We start from the raw sequence: 18411 nt of genomic DNA on the forward strand, positions 1-18411 counted from the left end.
TGACCGCGATTTAACTTCTAGTTTCTACTACTTTTCTCTGAACGTTAAATCGTGGTCACTTTGAATCACTTCCACAATGCCAAAATTGTCAATCTGAAAACGTCTTTTGGAAGCTGACGCCTTCCACCATCTCCCTGGCGAGTTTGTTTGGTCAGATGTAGTCGTTAACCCAAGTTAGAAAGCGATTTGTACAATCGTCTATAAGGCTGCTTAGGAGCCCCTCGCGGGGCCTCCCTTGTCTCGGTGTGAGTTTTTTTACTGAAGGCAATGTTTAGCACTTTCTGTGGCGGAGAGTCTTGTGGCGTACGGAGAATGTGACCAAAGAGAAACCATCTACGACGGTGGATTTCGTTTTGTAGTGGTGATGTTCTACACATGTTGTACAACTTTACGTTGCTGATGCAGTTGGGGTAGATGTGACCTGTTAGACGTCTCAGTTGTTTCCGGTGCCATGAGTCAATCTTATACGCAAACTGCTCGGTGAGTCCCCATGTCCCGGCGTTATAAAGTATCACGGGTATAACATAGACTTGGAAGAGTTTTAGCTTGAGTTCTAACGAGATGTGTTGTGTCCCCCACATACTCCACTGTTACAATCTAAGTGGTGTAAAGTCCTACGACAGAAAGTATTGGATATTCCTAAATGCTCATGTTTATCATTTGTATTGATGCATTAAAAGTTTAAAGTTGATGACTGCAAATGCTAATCAGTTTGCGGCTAACTAAATTACCACATTGTGTCACTTGCTAGAAGTACACTACATATCTTCCTGTATTTTTGTTATGTTTACCATCACTGGAGGGAACGAAAATCACTGCGCTCCAAGGAATTCAAATGTACTTCCGGGGATGTAGTTTTGATAAAACAGAGGGGTGGCGCTTTTTCCCATAGTGCAGTGCAAAAATGACGGCGAGCAACATGGCCACCACTGACAGCGCTCGGGAGAAAGGTCTCACGGATTATCGCAAAAAACTCCTAGAACACCGGGAGTTGGAGAGTCGGCTCAAAGAGAGTGAGTAACAGTAGAGTCTTAACATTCCTATCATAAATTCGCTTTGCCCATCGCAGTTCGCTTTCATTTTGAAAAGGTCAGGCGAAGTAGTGTTGTACTCGCTGAGTCATTCGGATACGCATCTCAAGGGGGAGGGGGGCATGGTTTTCGAAGCTGTGTAAGTTGAAAGTATAGAGTAGAGCACACGTTTTGTGGGTAAATGCTCTGAACAGGGCGCCTTCTAGCAGAACAATTTGTTCATCTGATCATGTTGATGTGGAGAAAGTCTTCATTTCTCGCGCCAATATACCGTGAAAGGCCATGGAAAAATTATACAACGTCATGTTAAAAAGAGACCAAGTCTAGCGATCTAAAGGACCTAAAGACGTAGTAAACGAGGACAACAACTACAAAAATTATACAAAAGTTACTCAAACAACTGGATAAGTTTTGTAAACGGTCAGACCTTTCCAACAGAATCCGCTGTCTTTCGTCAGTGGCTGAAACGTCTGACCGTTTACAACAAAACTTATCCAGTTGTTTGAGTAATTTAAAATGTATTTTGAGCATAACGTAATTTTTCTTACAAACATACGTTACGCACGATAACTTAGCCAGTTGCTTGAGTAACTTTTGTATAGAGTATCTGATATTACCTAGACATCCAAAATTATCTTCATGGACATTAGTAAGAATGTTGTGTGTTTTCTCCCAGTGCGCGAACAGCTGAAGGAGTTGACGAAGGACTACGAGAAATCTGAGAACGACCTGAAGGCTCTACAGAGTGTTGGACAGGTTAAGTCACTGCTCTGAACTTATCATAATTTGTCGTACTTCACGACATTGTAATTTGTGATATTCCATATAAGGCTTAGTCAAATAATTTGTTACTCTCCCTAACCACTCAAATGATGTGCATGTGTTTTCGCTCAACTTTTGTAGTATAGGCGTCATAAAACTACAAAGAGAGGTATGCCTTTTGTTCGTCCAATCGTTCTATACAGGCTAAAAAATCGGTAGAACAAGTCAACATTACCCTGTAATGTATGCATGTAGAAAAGAAACATGCAGTTGGCGAATCCTTGTCAGCGTTTTTGACGGACTTTATTCCACTTCCTGTGTAGATTGTTGGTGAAGTGCTGAAGCAGTTAACGGAGGATAAGTGTAAGTATGCATTTTTTAGCACACTCACTCACTATTTCCTGTTGGGATAGATAAATTTATATCCTTCCATCAAAGAAATCTGGACTTAGTGACACAAAATTGATTAAAGTTTATTTTCGTAAGCTTAAAATGACAAATTAAATGACAGGAATTAACGACTTGGGTCCACAAACAGCGAATGGGACGGAGATAAATTTTAAGCTAGAGACAGCCCTGTGTTCCGCTGTAAATTTATTTACTTTCAATTAATGTCGTGGTAGGAAGGGAAAGGACGCTTCTTCACTGTTTTAAGTTCAGTAGTAATATAATGTTAAATAATATAATAGAAATGAATATTTACGGTGAATCATTGTCATGATTTTGCAGTGGTCACAGTGATAAACTGTATAAAATTGCAAAAATGCAATTGCTGCAAACATTTCAAAATTGGTGTGAAATGTGATTTTTTAATCACAGATGTTTCTGCTGTGGGTTGCTTTGGTCTATAACGTGTTCTTGTGTTTTGCTTGTAGTTATTGTCAAGGCGACCAATGGTCCTCGCTACGTGGTGGGCTGCAGACGACAGGTAAACAGCATTTCTTCATTCTTCAGGTCCCTTTACTTTTTAGTGGTCAATGCAGACTGGTTTGCATTCACTAAACTGGTCTAAAGTGTCTCCTAAATTCAGTTCATCATCATCATTTATCTTGATGTTGAAATGTATAGTTCACTGTCCATTGTAGCATTGCTGACATGTTGCCCTCTCCTTCCCCCACAGGTTGACAAGGCAAAGCTGAAGGCTGGTACTCGTGTGGCTCTGGACATGACCACTCTCACCATCATGAGGTCAGACAAAACTGGCTTCACCTTTACCTTTCTTGCTTTCTCCAACTGTAACAGTATTGTTATGTAGTCTGTTCCACAGTTCTACAATGTTGTAGGTAACAAAGTTCTTTTATGGATCACTGTCTCTATAGCAGGGGTGTCTCCAGCTTTAGGATTTTTTTATATCCCTCTCATTGTCAATGTTGTTGATGTTTGTTGTTAAATCTGTCATTTTAAGCCTACAATTTCTAGGCATGGTTCCCATTTTTTCGATGGCCAGGGTGACATTTTCCCCCCCAACCCAACAAGCAGATTTTCTTCCCAGGACAGAGGGACGGGTCCCGGAGACAGCCCTGGTCTAGACTAGAGTGTCCCTATGTATCAAACTTGATTCCCATGTTAGGCCCTGTATCTGCTTATGTTTTGGTACTTACACCTGTCTGGTTTGCCCAGGTACCTTCCCCGAGAGGTGGACCCCCTGGTGTATAACATGTCTATCGAGGACCCGGGTGAAGTGTCCTACTCACAGATCGGTGGACTTGCAGAGCAGATCAGGCAGCTCAGAGAGGTGAGGCATCTTACTTAGGGTCTCGGACCGAAGTTTCTTTTACGATTTCCTATGTAGGCAGACACCCTCAGGCCAAAGGGCTACAATTCTGCCAAGAGAAGTAGGACGGAAAATGTAATCATCTCGGCAAAAAGCGCTTTGGTGCTGCTTTTCAATGTACTTCTTGGTATCATCTGTTGTCCCCTTATTTTGGGTAGAAACCATTGTAAAGTGTAAATTTTGTACTGAAATCCTTCTCAAGTTGATTTGACGAGAAGGCTATGTCACTTGACCTGACCCATCTCCAGGCCACCTTACTCCGAAGTCAATGCAAATCTGGCGGAAGCAGGCTATCACAGCCTGGAGAGGGTTAAACAGTGCTGACAATGTGTTTTGTTCCTGTTGCCCAGGTGATAGAACTGCCCCTACTCAACCCAGAGCTGTTCTTCCGTGTGGGGATCAACCCGCCAAAGGGAGTCCTGCTGTACGGACCTCCAGGTAGGACATGACAGCAGGGTTTCTTAATTTTTCATAATTTACCATATATCCAAATCTGGCTTATCTGCGATGATTACTTTTCCCGCAGCAGAGGTTTAAAGTCATGCGAAAAACACTGTGTTTTGAGGCTATCTTGCCAACGTACAGGCCTGAACAACGTTACAGTAGGCAGGGCTCGATCTTAACTATGTCCCGATGTCCCGGGGCCACTAAAATTTAGGCAGGGACAACTGAAAAATCTATTTGGGGCACTTTTGGGACAATAGGAAAATAATCAACTAATCAACATCAGAATGTCCGATCTCCCCGCGGTAGACCGGATCCGGACCGCAAGCGACCAAAACGTAATCTAAGACGACCACGTCATTTTCAAATGTGTGGCGACGTTAGTTTTTAATGGTAAGTTGCGGGAAATCACGGTAAATCGGCCTGTTTTGCAGCGATGAAATCCAAGATGGCGCCAGTGGTCATAGGTCATTGGGATAGTCTACTGCAATGTGGGTGGAACTATTGCGTGTGGTGTGATTTTACTCTACATTCAATAGTACAAAATTTAAACTTATTTCGTCAAAAACATTCTTTACATAAAGAAAATATATACATAAAGAAAGCTTGACTTGATAACATTTTGTTTTGAAGATAATACGTGGATGTTTTTTTTTTTTTAACTGCTCACCCATGCCTCTACTCTAGTGAAGTATCCTAACTAAATAAACAATGCGTTTCTACATGTACAGGCACGCTAGAGGCTATATTTCTGTATTTCTCTGCAAATTTCTGGCGTTTGGGCGGGTTTGGGAGTTTAAAACTCACACCAGGAGAAAAACTTAACCATACACGATCTTTTCATGGGTAACAATGCCATAATGATCCGGTAATTTTTCTGCGGCGTCGCCAATTTTGTGAAAGAAGGTTCCCGCTTGTGGCGACCATGTGCCCGGTAAGAACGTCAGTAGGGTGTCGGATACTCAACCCAAAACATCGATCCTTTGTTTTTAACGTTAGCGTTGTAGCGAAATGACCCATTGTTATGCGGTATCGACTCCATTCACAAGTTTTTACAGACAATGCCGATGGTAAAAGTGACGCCGCTCGCCACAAAAATAAGCGAATTTTCATGAATTTTTGCGAAATAATCCAGGAAAATAGGGAAGAAATATCGTAAATGTGGAATCCGAAAGCGGTATAATGGAGACGAGCTTTGCTGTTGAACGATTAAGTGCATCTTGTTTAGCATTCTTGTTAATAAATTATGACGTTGAAATCGGTGCCTCTGTCTTGACTAATGTCAATCTCTATTTGTAAGAAGACCACGTGTCCAAGACGCCCGAATTCTATCGGTCCCCTGGGTGGTCTTCTTAGACACGTTTGACTGTGCTAGACTAGTGTACTATCTATTGTTGTTACACTGTGTACCAAAGACAGAGACAATCTGAAGAATATTTCATTCTTTTCTTCCCACCTGCCACTGATAAAGTACAAGTGGTCCCTGTAAATGTACTAGACTAGTGTCACTCAGTGACTCACTATGTACTGTTTATTTTCAGAAAAAGATTATGTTCTTAAAATGACTTTTTGAAGTTCCCAGTTCCCACTTGCCACTTGTTACATGATAAGGCACTGCAGCAAGTGGTCTACCTGTAAATGTGCAGTGGACGTTGCACTACTATCCATAAGATATAATGTAATAAATCTGTTGTTGTCTAATAAAAAAAAAAACAAGATAAGTTTGAATCTGAGTTGATTATTTCAATGGACAATAAGCTTACACAGCAATACTGTACTCTTACTGAGCTTTACAGTTGTTGTAATACATAATTTCTGAAAATAGGGTTGGGACAGTCCATCCTCACTTCGGGACAGTTGAAATTTATTTTTGGGACAATGCTGGGACAGTAGGGAAAAAAGTTAATTTTGAGGCCTGGTAGGGAAATTGATAAAAACATCATTTTTCAGGTCATCGCTTTTAAAAAAACAGGTAAAATGGGATGGAGAGCCTGCTCATGCCCTTGGCTTGGAAACTATGCGGACTTTCCGTCGTTTCGGTGCTGCATATTGGCAGAAAAGCCTCTTTGGATCTAGGAAATTTATAGCTTTCAATTTGTTCATTCTCGCCAATAGTATGTTTAGCACGAAGAAGAGTCACTGTGTGATTATATTTATATTTATGGCCAGTGGAGGTAGCTGGGTACTAACTACTGTGCATACAGTATTGCATGAAAATCCGATGACGTAGTTGATTTGTGATGGAGTGCCAAGTCTTTCATCATGTTGTGTTAACGCACAGGCACACCAACCTGATGCAGTCAAAAACTTGTACTAGTGACCACCAGTCATTATAAGGAACCACTTGTTGGTGTTTCCTTACAATGACTGGTATACCAGCTTCCGGTATATAGTGACAACTCTCTTGGTTAAATCCCTCAAGCACACAAGTTTGACTATGTGTGTTTCTTTACAGGCACAGGAAAAACTCTGCTAGCCAGGGCAGTAGCAAGTCAGCTGGATTGTAACTTCTTGAAGGTAAGGCACTCGATGCTGAGTACTGAGTTTGGTTGAAGATGTGACATGTACAGCAGTACAATTTGGTTGCCTAAAACCATAACATATTCATACTTAAGGAAAAGTTATGGCTAAGAACAATCCAAAACTGAATTGAGCTTAACTATTAGAACTGTCGTTTTCTTTTTGCTTTATTTTTGTGTTCAATGTACAATAGATTCGTCATTTTGTCCCAGGTTGTGTCCAGTGCTATAGTTGACAAGTACATAGGGGAGAGCGCCCGACTGATCCGGGAGATGTTTGGGTATGCCAAGGACCATCAGCCTTGTATCATCTTCATGGATGAGATAGATGCCATAGGTGAGGCAGAACTAACCTCCAGATTGCTTCCCTTACCAAATGGTCTGGCAATTGTTAATAGAGAAACTATTGGCCTTTGAATAGAGTCAATTCCACATTACCGAGAGGGTGTTTGTTGCCTTTTGTTCTAACATTTACAAAACCTTTGTAACAATCTATGTGAGATAAGTAACTGTTGAGAACAATTTCCAACATTTATTTGATGTTCTAAATATTTTATGCTGTGTTCCAACAGGTTAAACAAATTTCCAACATTGAACACATTATTTGTATTAGTTTCTAAGCTGTTGCAACATAGATTGATCATTTGTTTGAACATGTTGCAACATTCTACAAATATGATATAACCGGGTCAGTGGGCTGGGAACAGGGCAATTCACACATCCCTTCAAAGTATAGGGGATTAGGCCTAGGTGCCATGCATAGACACTTAAAGACAAAAGGTGAGAGCTCTGGTTGGCTCCAATTAGTCACACAGCCTGACTACTTGGTAGCCAGGTTTGAACAGATATTCAAAATTTTGATCCCTGTTACACTGCCTCTGAAATATATTTGATACCTGAAATAATGTAGGTCTTTATATAAAAAGATGAAATGCAAAAGTGTTTTCTTATCTTAGTGAAGATTGACTGTGTTTAATGCGTTTTTTGCTCCGATCTACCAGGTGGTAGACGTTTCTCGGAGGGCACTTCTGCTGACAGAGAGATCCAGAGAACACTGATGGAGGTGGGTGGACTGTACAGACAGTGTATGTGTAGTGAGGACATCATGACTCGAGGAGCTTTGTTTCTTTCTAGCTATCATTTTCTAATGATAATTAAATATCCTACACCATACACACCATTTAGTTATAATGTTAATGTAGGCAATATTCCTGCATCATAGTTGACATGAAGATCCTGTGTTGCTCGTATCATGTTGTTATGTGACCAAAAAGTTACAGAAGGCTGCTTCACCTTTACTGAGGTTGCAATTAAAATTGCAAAGAAACATAAATGTTGACTTCAGAAAACAAATTCAATGAAAATGCAGTGCTATCTGATGTCTAACATGTTATCTTTGACACCGCAGTTGTTGAACCAGATGGATGGATTTGACCGGTTGGGGAAAGTGAAGATGATCATGGCCACCAACCGCCCCGACACCCTGGACCCCGCCCTGCTCAGGCCAGGCAGACTCGACAGGAAGATCCGTAAGATGTTTATCCATTTCGATGACAAAGTTCTTTGTACACACCCATGTATTTATTTACCTAGCAGTTTTTTTTTGGTGACAGCCTGTCACCTTCCTCAGGGCAGTACTAACTTGGTTATACTTCGCACTGCAGCTAGGTGTCGCTGCTGCAGTGTAAAGAATGCTGTAACAAATGTGACTACGTTTATATCCTCCCTCGCCATGGTTCATGACTGGAGTAGGTCTTCTGATCCTTACAGCCTCCTTATCCAATGATTTACCAGCCTATTCATGCATCTATCTGTATCAACCGCCCAAATCACATTGTAGGACTTCTAGGCTTCTGCCTCTGCTTCTTAAAATGTGTATGTCTTTGTCTCAACCTTAAGTATGTTAGATACAGCATTAATTCGCCAACGAAATTTGTGGGATTGATGAAATTTTAGCATATCAGTATTTTAGGCTTGTTATGTATGGGTACTTTTTTATTTTAGCTGCCATGATATATTGTGCATGGAAGAAATGAGGACAAATTGCCTAAATTGGAGGTTGAGCACCTTGAAATTTAAGACAAAAGTTACATGAGTAAGCATTTGATATATTAAGTAACCTGTGTCACAAATGTGTTCTTCTTCCTCAAACAGAGATCGACCTCCCAAACGAGCAGGCCAGAATGGACATCTTGAAGATCCACTCTGGACCGATGACAAAACATGGAGAAATAGGTAGGTGATCACCATGGACACTCTTTGTGTTAAGTTAGGTTAAATTGCCTGCAGGATTTCTTTGATATGTTTGGTTTTAGTTTGGGTACCCTTTGCCATGGAAATAAATTCAGACTTGAGTGTATGACATCTTGCATCCTGATCACATCATCATTATGATTATCACACTATATACAGTCAAACCTGCACTATTGACTACGTTTGCATAATGACCACCTGGCCATTGATATACAGTCAAATCTGTAGCTGTACTACATGTACTACTCTGGATAAGACCACTTTTTGGTATTTTTCCCATTGACCCAAGCATTTTCTTAAACTCCCTTGAGCTATCAATACAGACGAGTTTTACTGTTCTCAGTAAACTCAGCATCTCCCCTTGTACCTCTCCTCCAGACTATGAAGCGATAGTGAAGCTGTCTGATGGCTTCAACGGAGCCGATCTCAGGAACGTCTGTACTGAAGCAGGTGAGCCCCTCCCCTCTCTTTCATCTGCCATTTTCTAAGAATATTATCTATCTATAGTAGGGGTGGATACCGGTTTGCTGGACCGGATTCGGACCTTTATTACATCCAAGAACCGAGTCCAAAAAACCTTAAAGACAAAAACCTGAGTCCAAAAAAAACTGAGCAAAGTACAAATATATTTTTCTATTTTGTTTGATAAAAAGTGTTTTTGAATCTTCCCCTCTGACAAAACAGGCATTTGAAATAAGTGCAACATTCAAATATCAAACACTGGTTTATCTTGAAAGTTTTCTCACCAAGAAACTTTTATAGTCGTGCGTGTCAGTGTTAATTCTCTATGCTTAATATTGGTCTAATAAAACAAAACATCAACTGCACAGGATCAGGTCCAGGTTCAGGTCCGGACCTGAACCTAAATCTCTGGACCTAAACTTGGACTTGGACCTTATTCAGCCGAACCGGTATCCAGCCCTAATCTATAGCTATATAGCCGGTATAACCGCCATTAGGCGTAACACACCAGCTAGTAGTAGTATCCACTGTTTGATTATACTGCTCCTGGGGTCCCTGACACGGGTGGGCAGCAGTCCGCTAGTCTTCACACTGAGCTTCCAAGCAGCTCTGTCCAGGGGGTTCACGCTGTTTAGTCCGCACACCTTAATGCCCTTCCTAACACACTCCAACAAAGATTTCCTAGGTCTTCCACAACCTGTTGCCTGGCAACTGCATTTTGGTGATGATAGCAATTCCAATTGTATGGATGCACCCATAGAATTCTGGTGTTGAAATTCGCAGCCCAGATGTGGTCTAAACAAAATGGGAAGTGAATTTGACAGTCATCCTTCTTTGAGATGATTTTGATTTGAAAAAATCCTTCGGCCTGTGATATGTTGAACCTTTTTTGACAAAGTTCTTTGTACAGAACCCAATTGATTAATATTTGGTTTATTCTTAGCCGTCATTTCGATGACCCTCTTGTCATTTTCCTGAGGGTAATACTGCAGTGGGAAGGATGTGGTGTAAAACGTATCTATTGTTACTTAATTTGATGTTGGCAGTTGGTCACAAGATCTTACATCTCATGACTTATTTCCTATACTGTAACATATTGAGTTTATCAACAAAATCTTAATACACGTACAAATATGTGTAACCTGTTATGCATTGTCACTATTGTGAGACTGCTACTACAATGGTAAGAAATGTCTGTTTTTCCCCCTGCAGGAATGTTTGCCATCCGATCAGAACGAGAGTATGTGATAGAAGAGGACTTCATGAAGGCTGTGAGGAAAGTCTGCGATAACAAGAAACTCGAGTCCAAACTGGACTACAAGCCTGTATAGAACACAACCTGCATCCAATCCACTGATTTAGAACTATAAACAATGACCAGAAAATACTCTTTGCTTGATTTTGTTGTTTTCTTAACTGGACTACAAGTCTGTATAGAAGACAACTAGCATCCAATCCCCTGATTTAGAACTATAAACTGTGACCAGAGAATACTCTTTTGCTCCCTTCGATTTTGTTGTTGTTCGTACCATTTAGACAAAAATAGTCTTCCTGTCTAGGTTATAACAATATGTATTTCAAATAAGGCTCTCAATAGAGAACATACATGTATACACATACTTTTCAGTCTTGTTGCTTTATATCACCACATGTATTCTACAAATGTTTAACCAGAACTATGAATCCAATTGGTATTTGAATAAAGTAGAATGGAAAAGTCAATCTTTTGTGAAGTGTGTTTTTGACACTAGTATTCAGAACAGTAGACATACAAGTTACCAGGTTCAAACCGCAATAAGGGGCCTGACAACTTGGTAGGCCAATATTTCTAATATCCTCCCTCCAGAACTTGATGACATTTGAATTGATAGAGAAATTTTCTTGAAGCCATCTTTGACCTTACTCAACCGCACTAAAAGTGTGACTCTAAAATACAACATTTCGTGATCACATTTGACCATGATACATATTATTCAATAAGCATAGCGGGTCGGATCTAACTCGGGTGATACGGAATACCCTGTGTTGTATTCTATATTTATCATAATATAATCAGGAAATGTATTTTGGTGTTACAAACACTTTAACAACCTATCTTAAGACAAGCACAACAGACACAGATTTCTCCAGGCTTCATTTATTGTACAGTCACATGATCTCATGGGTGCCTTGGAATCATACATTTAGAATTCGACATTTTCTTGTCGTGATCACATGATACAACTTGTCCCCGACTCAACCTATTAGAATTCATTCGGATTCAGAATTCCGTCACGATCAGCTACTTCAATATCATACACGGTGGGTTTTGCCAGCATCGCTACTGGCAAGGTCTTATTGTCATCACCAAACTAGCTCCAGCTACTACAAAGCAGAATAAATAAAAAAAAGGCTTGCACTAAAAGTTTGTAGGCCCTTCTACACCAGTGTTATGTGTGCTGCTAGTTAAATACAATTGATAAATATGATGATACAAAAGTTATTCTTCTACTGGCCCTGTTGGCTACACAGCCGCATATATACACAAGTTCGTAACATAGAACGCATTTCTGGACATCTGTACAGAGGGAAATACTCCCTTACACAAACAGGAAACAGTACAACCAGGAAATCCATGCAAGGAAAAATGAGATGGCATCACACTTCTGAAGCAAAATGAATTGCACTTTCTTCTCAAAAGGTCATGAAATCCTACAGAATTTCAATTAAAATCCACGGTTGCATGATCAAATATGAAATGCTGGTTTTTAAAATCCACGATATTTCTAGCACAAGTTACAGCCACTAGCCACTCTCATACACAACAATCAACATGCATTCTTTACAACGAAGCTGCTGCATTCTAACAATCCTTCCATGCCATACCCTCCCAATTCTTTCTTTACAGTTCAGAAGCTCCCTCTATCTGATTCAAACCAAACTACACCAGCACAGCTCACTTTCCTTCTTCCATGCTATCTTCAACCGGCTCACATCCTCAAAAGAAAAACAAAAGGCTCTCTCTACTCTCGCTAGCAAACACACGGCTGTTCAGTAAAACTGCAGGAGTTGGCAAGTCTGTTGGTTGGTTGAGCTGTCAGGATTTTCTTCGGGTCTGTCTCATGGTCGTTTTTGCGGAATTCTTGGGGACATCTGGAAAAAGAAGTGTCAGAGACATTAAGATTGGCTTGGAAACAAATTCAACTAAATGCCATGAACCTACAAGGAGTCATTAGCTTGTTTCTTGAGAAATTACATCGATGATGCTTAAACATCCAAGTAATGAAATACACTGTTTCAATATCGACTTATCCAATATCAATGCCAATATCAACTCAAGTAACATATCTAGTTACTTGTCATCATGAGTAACTTTCGTTTTGACACAACTTGTTGACAATAAAGAGGAGATTGCCCAAGGCTTACATCAAGAAACTGATTGAAACAGAAACATGTCTTATTGGAAAGAAGCTGATAGATAGTACGTATGGCAAGGTGCACTGGAAGTCAAACTCTGTAAAAGCTAAAACTCTGTGTATGATGATATGTACATGTAGTTCTGTCACCGTTTTTATTGTTGCCGAAATTCAGTTGCACATCTAAAACATGCTTTGAAGCCTGACAAAATCAAAATGAAAACATAATCAACACAATTCTTTTAAGTGGGGTCGTGTGGCGTAATGGCAGGATTTCCGACTCAGAACCAAGGGGTTCCGGGTTCGAATCCCCTGCTGCCACCGATCTTGTGCCTTTGGGAAAAAAGGTACTTAACACGATTTTCCCCACTCCACCCAAGTGTAAAAATCGGGTACATTATGTGTGTGGGTCACGACATCAGCAATAGCTGCCTGTGTCCCACCTGTATTGCATTGTTGCAATTCCAATAAATCCGAAAACATGATCCCCCTAGTGGTTCTGACACAGCAACAAGTGTGTTTACTCACCCCAAGTAAGTTCCTCGCTACATATCCCTCCTTCCCCTCTTGGTTGCGCGCCCACCACCACTCGATCTCGTCGGCGTCGCCTTTGCGCAGGATGTAGAGGGGCTCCCCCTCCCTGAACTGGAGTTCATCCGACTCCTCTGCATCGTAGTCAAACAGGGCGTAGACTAGCCCGCCGTTGACGATCCCCATCTTCTCTTGGATACCTGCAGAGTCAGGCAATAGTCATGAAACAGGCCAGGGGTTCAAGATGTACACATGTGTGGTGTATGGATGGAAGAAGTGTGACAACTTTTTGTCAAACATTAACTTTGAAGATTCTAGTAAGGTGATGTTCTTGGGTCGTGTTTCAGAGCAAAGTAGCAAAGTACGCACATGTATGTGACATTTATACAAAGCAGCACTATATTAAGTAGCATTTTCCCCCCAAAAGGGTTGAATTCTTTTAGTGGCTAGGGACTGACATCAACTCATAATTTACTGTCTTCAAAACTACTGTGTTGTGGGCAGTTATACTGGTTTAATAACAACAAGGCCACTGACAGATCAACATGAAAACAGAGCTTCAGCAGAACATAATTTTCAGGGTCTCAAAATAGATGTAGTGAGTCCACCTCACACTCCTCTGTTTTCAAGATGTCCTCTTTCTAAAATATTCGAGAACCAAGGAAATGAATTAGCCAGGCCTCAAGACACAGGTACTAGCCTGGAATTCAAACCTATTATAGCTCAAATAGCGGAGAGAGACTCGGGAGCTATAATAGGTTTGGATTCCAGGCTACACAGATACAGCGTAACTTAAGAAGGTGAAGCTCACCATACAGGTACTCGGAACACCCGGTGTATCCATCCTCCAGCTCCTCACACTTCTCCGCTGCTGTCTCCACGTCGCTGATGGTCGCGGCGAAGATGCACGCGCCGCCCGTCACCAGCAGTTCCACCATGGGCATGTTGTTACAGGACGCTGCACAGTGGAGTGGGGTCCTGGGGAACACATATTAAACATTTGTAAGCATACAGGTACAGCTCTGCCATGGGCATGTTGTTACAGGACGCTGCACAGTGGAGTGGGGTCCTGGGGAACACATATTAAACATTTGTAAGCATACAGGTACAGCTCTGCCATGGGCATGTTGTTACAGGACGCTGCACAGTGGAGTGGGGTCCTGGGGAACACATATTAAACATTTGTAAGCATACAGGTACAGCTCTGCCATGGGCATGTTGTTACAGGACGCTGCACAGTGGAGTGGGGTCCTGGGGAACACATATTAAACATTTGTAAGCATACAGGTACAGCTCTGCCATGGGCATGTTGTTACAGGACGCTGCACAGTGGAGAGGGGTCCTGGGGAACAAACATATGTTAGCAGGATGACAAATAAAGATTCATATGCAGATGCCATGGACATGTTGTTGTAGACGCCACATAGGGAAGATACTGTAAGATATTATAAATCTTCACATTTTGTAAAGTGACTTCTCCACTGTGAAATCATGACACCGCGAATATGCCTTTCTATTGTATCAATGCAGTAACTGTACTGATAATGATCCACTGTGTTCTGTGGCTCAGAGGTTGTGGAAACAACCTCTGGCTGCATTCAGTCTTTCTTCATTTCTTTCCACTGTGCCTTCTTTCCTGCGAGCTGCCGTAGCTCTCTGAGTTTCTTTGCTGTTCTTAGGTCTCCAATTCCTTTGTTCTTGAGGTCTGTTTTTAGGACACTTAGCAGGTACTGCAGAATTGTTACAACAGTGAACTTAAAACACGTCTGAAACCTTTCCTACGTTGAAATCATATCAAAGTTAATTTACGGGACGTCTATGTTTTTCCACTAAAAAGAACGCATGAAGTCTGCAACAACCTCTCCCATCTGACTGAGAATCCTCTAACATCTCTTGCAAACCAAGGTCTCTAGTGATCATGTGAGATAACCCACCATCCGTCGCTGTTTCTGGCAAATCAAGGTCTCAAGTAAGCATGTAACTTTTTGTAAGATAACCTACCATCCGTCACTGTCCTGTGAGTTGACATCGCAACCGTACTCCACCAGAAAGGTGACGATGTCGTGGTAGCCAGCGCAGATGGCGTTGTGCAGCGCCGTGATTCCCTCGTCATTCGAACCGCTGGGGTTCTCCACCTGGGCGCAAGGAAATACCAAACGTTAATCATGTTAAGTTACTGGTGTTTGTACTTTCATAAAGACCTGGCACCTTTGTGTGAATTGTGGCTCTTAATCAACTTCAGAGACCAGAGAGACTAACTGGCACCAATAATACAAAGTGTTTTATTGTCAACAGTCAAAGGAGAGAACAGTTAAAACATTTTGAGCAATAGACCTTCATATACAAGATCTGATTTCTGGGTTTCCACATCATTTCTATGCAAGGGCTGCTGTTTGAAACGTCAAAGTCTTCTTACCCTACAGACCTTTTGTATTTCTAGTAATTTGACATCAGTTTGGTGCTACACTTTACTACATTGAGACAATCGATATACAACCAATGTACATGATCCTCACCTGGTTGATGATGTCCTGCACCAGGTCAAACTCCCCCTCCAACGATGCGTCCAGCAACAGAGCCAGCGGGTCAAACCTGACGTTCCGTCTGGGCTTCACCCCATTCCTGCCCTTCAGGTTGCTCTTCTTTTCTGGTTGCATAGGTTTGGTTGGTTGGCTGGGAGGTGGGCTGCGGGGTTGCTGCGGCGATAGTTGCTGCGGCGACAGTTGCTGTGGCGATGATGGTTGCTGTGGCGATCGTTGCTGTGGCGACGACTGCTGCTGCTGGGGCGAGGTCTGGCCATTGTTCTGTGTACTGTTCTGCGCCTGCTCTGTTGTTTCTCTGGTGGGGGAGACATTCTGCTGTTGCGTATCCGGAGCTGGGCTGACGTACTGAGGACTAGGCGGGCTCTCCTGTTCCTGGGGTTTGGGGGAACTCGGGTAGGCCGGGGGTGGCCCCTGGGTGGCCAGGTGCGCTGGTGGGCTTCCTCGATAGTATTGCTGCTGGGCTGGTGGCCCCTCGCCTTCGTTGAATGAGTGTCTCTTTCTGAGTGGGCGAGGTGCGTGGGCTATCCTTCGGATCTTCTCGGGGTCTGCGTTGGGGAAGAGCCTCTCGTAGGCACTGCCTGGCTTGGGCGTGAGGTGCTTGGTCGGGCTGACCGGCCGCCTGGCATCGAACGAATCATCCTGGAATTCCTCGCTATTTTTCCTTGCCTGCGCAGCATCTTCCGGGATGATGTACTCCGGAGAGGCACTCTGTCCCGCCTGTGAAGTGGGAGGGCTGCCTTGAGAGCTGGGAGGACTGGAGTGCTTCCTCGGAGACGGAGGCCTCTGCTGGCTTCCTTCTGCAGGATGCTGAGGCCCTGTGTACTGAGGAGGCTGCTTCCTCGGCGAGGGCGGCCTTTCCCTCGAGTCAGGGGGGCTGCTTGTTTGTTTGGGAGACGGAGACCGGACGGGCTGTCCTCCGTGCGCTGACGGCGGCGGGAAAGGTCCGCTCACGACGGTCGACGTGGGCGAGTGTGGGCCCGTCACCTGTCGCTGGCTTGGTGGGTATGGCACGGTTTTTGAGGAGACTGGAGCGTACGCTTCCATGGCGCCCTGTCCGTCCTGGGGAAGTGGTCGCACGGTGGCCGTTGGCGACTCCAGCTTGCCTCCCTGCGAGGTTGCAGATGAGAAGGGTCGCAGCAAATGGGAGCCGTCCACGCCTGACTGCGACGTCCGGACCACCGACTTGTCCGTCCTGCCCTGCTGTTGCCCGGGAGACGGGAACGACATGGCGTCGCTTGTCGTAGGGGACGTGAAGCCCGCCCTCGTTACATGCGGCCCTGACCTGTACGACGTGTACCCAGAGCTCGTGACTGGCGGCCTGTTGCCTCCCTTCAGGATTGCGAGGGCCGTGTCAAGGGCTTTTGGTGAGGTATCTAATTTGCTCGAAGAGCCTGAAGCCAAGGGGGCAGGTCCGTCTGGTTGGCTACTGTTTTTGTGGCCATTTGATGGTTTGGGCCTCGTTTTCGGAGGCATCTTCGACGAACCCTGTTGCCTTTGTGTATCTCCTGGTAAATCACCCGAACTGTGGTAGTTTTTCCTCATTGCAGCTGAGTCCTGTTCTCTAATCATGTCTAGCAGCTCGTAACTCGAGTGAGGCCTGTCTTTGGCCACGTACAACCCTCCGTCCTTCGGCTTGCGCTCGAGTTGGGGACTAAGTCGGCCCACCGCCGCGCCTTCCACATTCAAATAATTTGGCCTAGAATTCTGCGTTGCTATGTGGTTGTTTCCCTGACCGTTTACAGCTCTTCCCTCGACCACAGGGGAGCTCCGAGCACTGTTCTCATTCACACCCTCCGGCTGACCCCTTCCACTGGCTTGGCTACTCATCGAGGAGTCCGAGCCGTATGATTTCAACGTTGTCCCTCCGGGAACAAAAGGCCTGGGTGCCAGGCTAAGTCCTACACCGTAGTCCTTCGACTTTGGTGACTGTCCCTTTCCATAGGGAGACTTTTCTCCTTCCACAGACTTGAGGGTTTGCTCCATTACTGCATAGGCTTCAGAATGCCCCTTGGAAGGAGTGAAATTGCTTTTCTCGGGAGTAAAGTGGGTTGGCATGACTGGCAGTCCTCCGTTGGGTAGGTAGTTCCCTTGCTTCAGGTCACCGTCGTTTGGCATTTCCTTTATCGGCTCCGTGTAGGCCCTCCCGTTGGGCTTGAGGTTGTCCCTCGACTGTTTGGGTTGCTGAATGTACGGTTCGACAGCGGCAATGTTCTGGGCCTTTCCCGGCTGGCCCTTCGTCGGGGACCCCGGGGCCCGGCTGGGCTCGCTGTCGTTCTGGTTCGCCTTGTTTGGCCCTCGCTGCTGCTGGGCGGCTTTCTTTTTCCTCAGCCTGTCGGTCAGCTCGGCTATTCTCTTGTCCATGTACGACATTTCGTTGTTTCGCTGATTGAGGGACTCCCTCTGTGCTTGCAGTTTGGCATTTTGCTGGTCGTTCAGCCTGTTCCGAATCTATGGGGCGATAAACAAAAGTTAGCCTCCAATAAACGCATTTTGAAAAGTTTCTGTATATCATCATAATTATCTCAACAGCAAGTATCATCAACCATAGTAACTATCTATTGCTCTTCAGTTAGTCATTGATGTGACTCATCACTCTACAATGCTTAGTTTTAACTGCCAAAGTAATACAAAATATCATCTTTACAAGAGCACTGAAGATAAGGGGCTATCTTCTGCTCAAGCTTAAGGCATTTTGTT

At 43.5% G+C, this 18411-nt stretch overlaps 2 protein-coding genes across 11 annotated transcripts in view; one reads left to right on the forward strand and one right to left on the reverse strand.

Annotated features, from left to right (window-relative positions):
- The first annotated feature begins 878 nt into the window (after positions 1-878).
- LOC136433871 (26S proteasome regulatory subunit 10B) lies at positions 879-10967 on the forward strand. The gene is made up of 14 exons (XM_066426449.1): positions 879-1013; positions 1708-1787; positions 2117-2156; positions 2669-2721; positions 2914-2981; positions 3414-3528; positions 3918-4005; positions 6467-6528; positions 6744-6867; positions 7532-7593; positions 7939-8059; positions 8685-8765; positions 9162-9233; positions 10458-10967. The coding sequence occupies exons 1-14, from the start codon at positions 905-907 to the stop codon at positions 10574-10576; spliced, it is 1194 nt and encodes a 397-aa protein (XP_066282546.1). The 5' UTR covers positions 879-904; the 3' UTR covers positions 10577-10967.
- A 399-nt stretch (positions 10968-11366) lies between these two features.
- The window catches only part of LOC136433870 (apoptosis-stimulating of p53 protein 2-like), a 58865-nt gene continuing 51820 nt past the window's right edge, over positions 11367-18411 (reverse strand). For 9 of the 10 annotated variants that reach the window (XM_066426439.1, XM_066426440.1, XM_066426445.1 and 6 more), the window contains 5 exons: positions 15688-18162; positions 15173-15306; positions 13983-14149; positions 13169-13371; positions 11367-12377 (listed from right to left, as the gene is read on the reverse strand). In XM_066426439.1, coding sequence (XP_066282536.1) covers positions 12345-12377; positions 13169-13371; positions 13983-14149; positions 15173-15306; positions 15688-18162 — 3012 coding nt within the window. In that variant the 3' untranslated portion in view covers positions 11367-12344. Of the gene's footprint in view, positions 12378-13168; positions 13372-13982; positions 14150-14286; positions 14423-15172; positions 15307-15687; positions 18163-18411 lie in introns of those variants that run through there. The other variant, XM_066426442.1, reaches the window with a different exon arrangement.

Source organism: Branchiostoma lanceolatum, chromosome 4 (genome assembly GCF_035083965.1).
Source record: "Branchiostoma lanceolatum isolate klBraLanc5 chromosome 4, klBraLanc5.hap2, whole genome shotgun sequence".
Classification (NCBI taxonomy): Eukaryota; Metazoa; Chordata; class Leptocardii; order Amphioxiformes; family Branchiostomatidae; genus Branchiostoma; species Branchiostoma lanceolatum.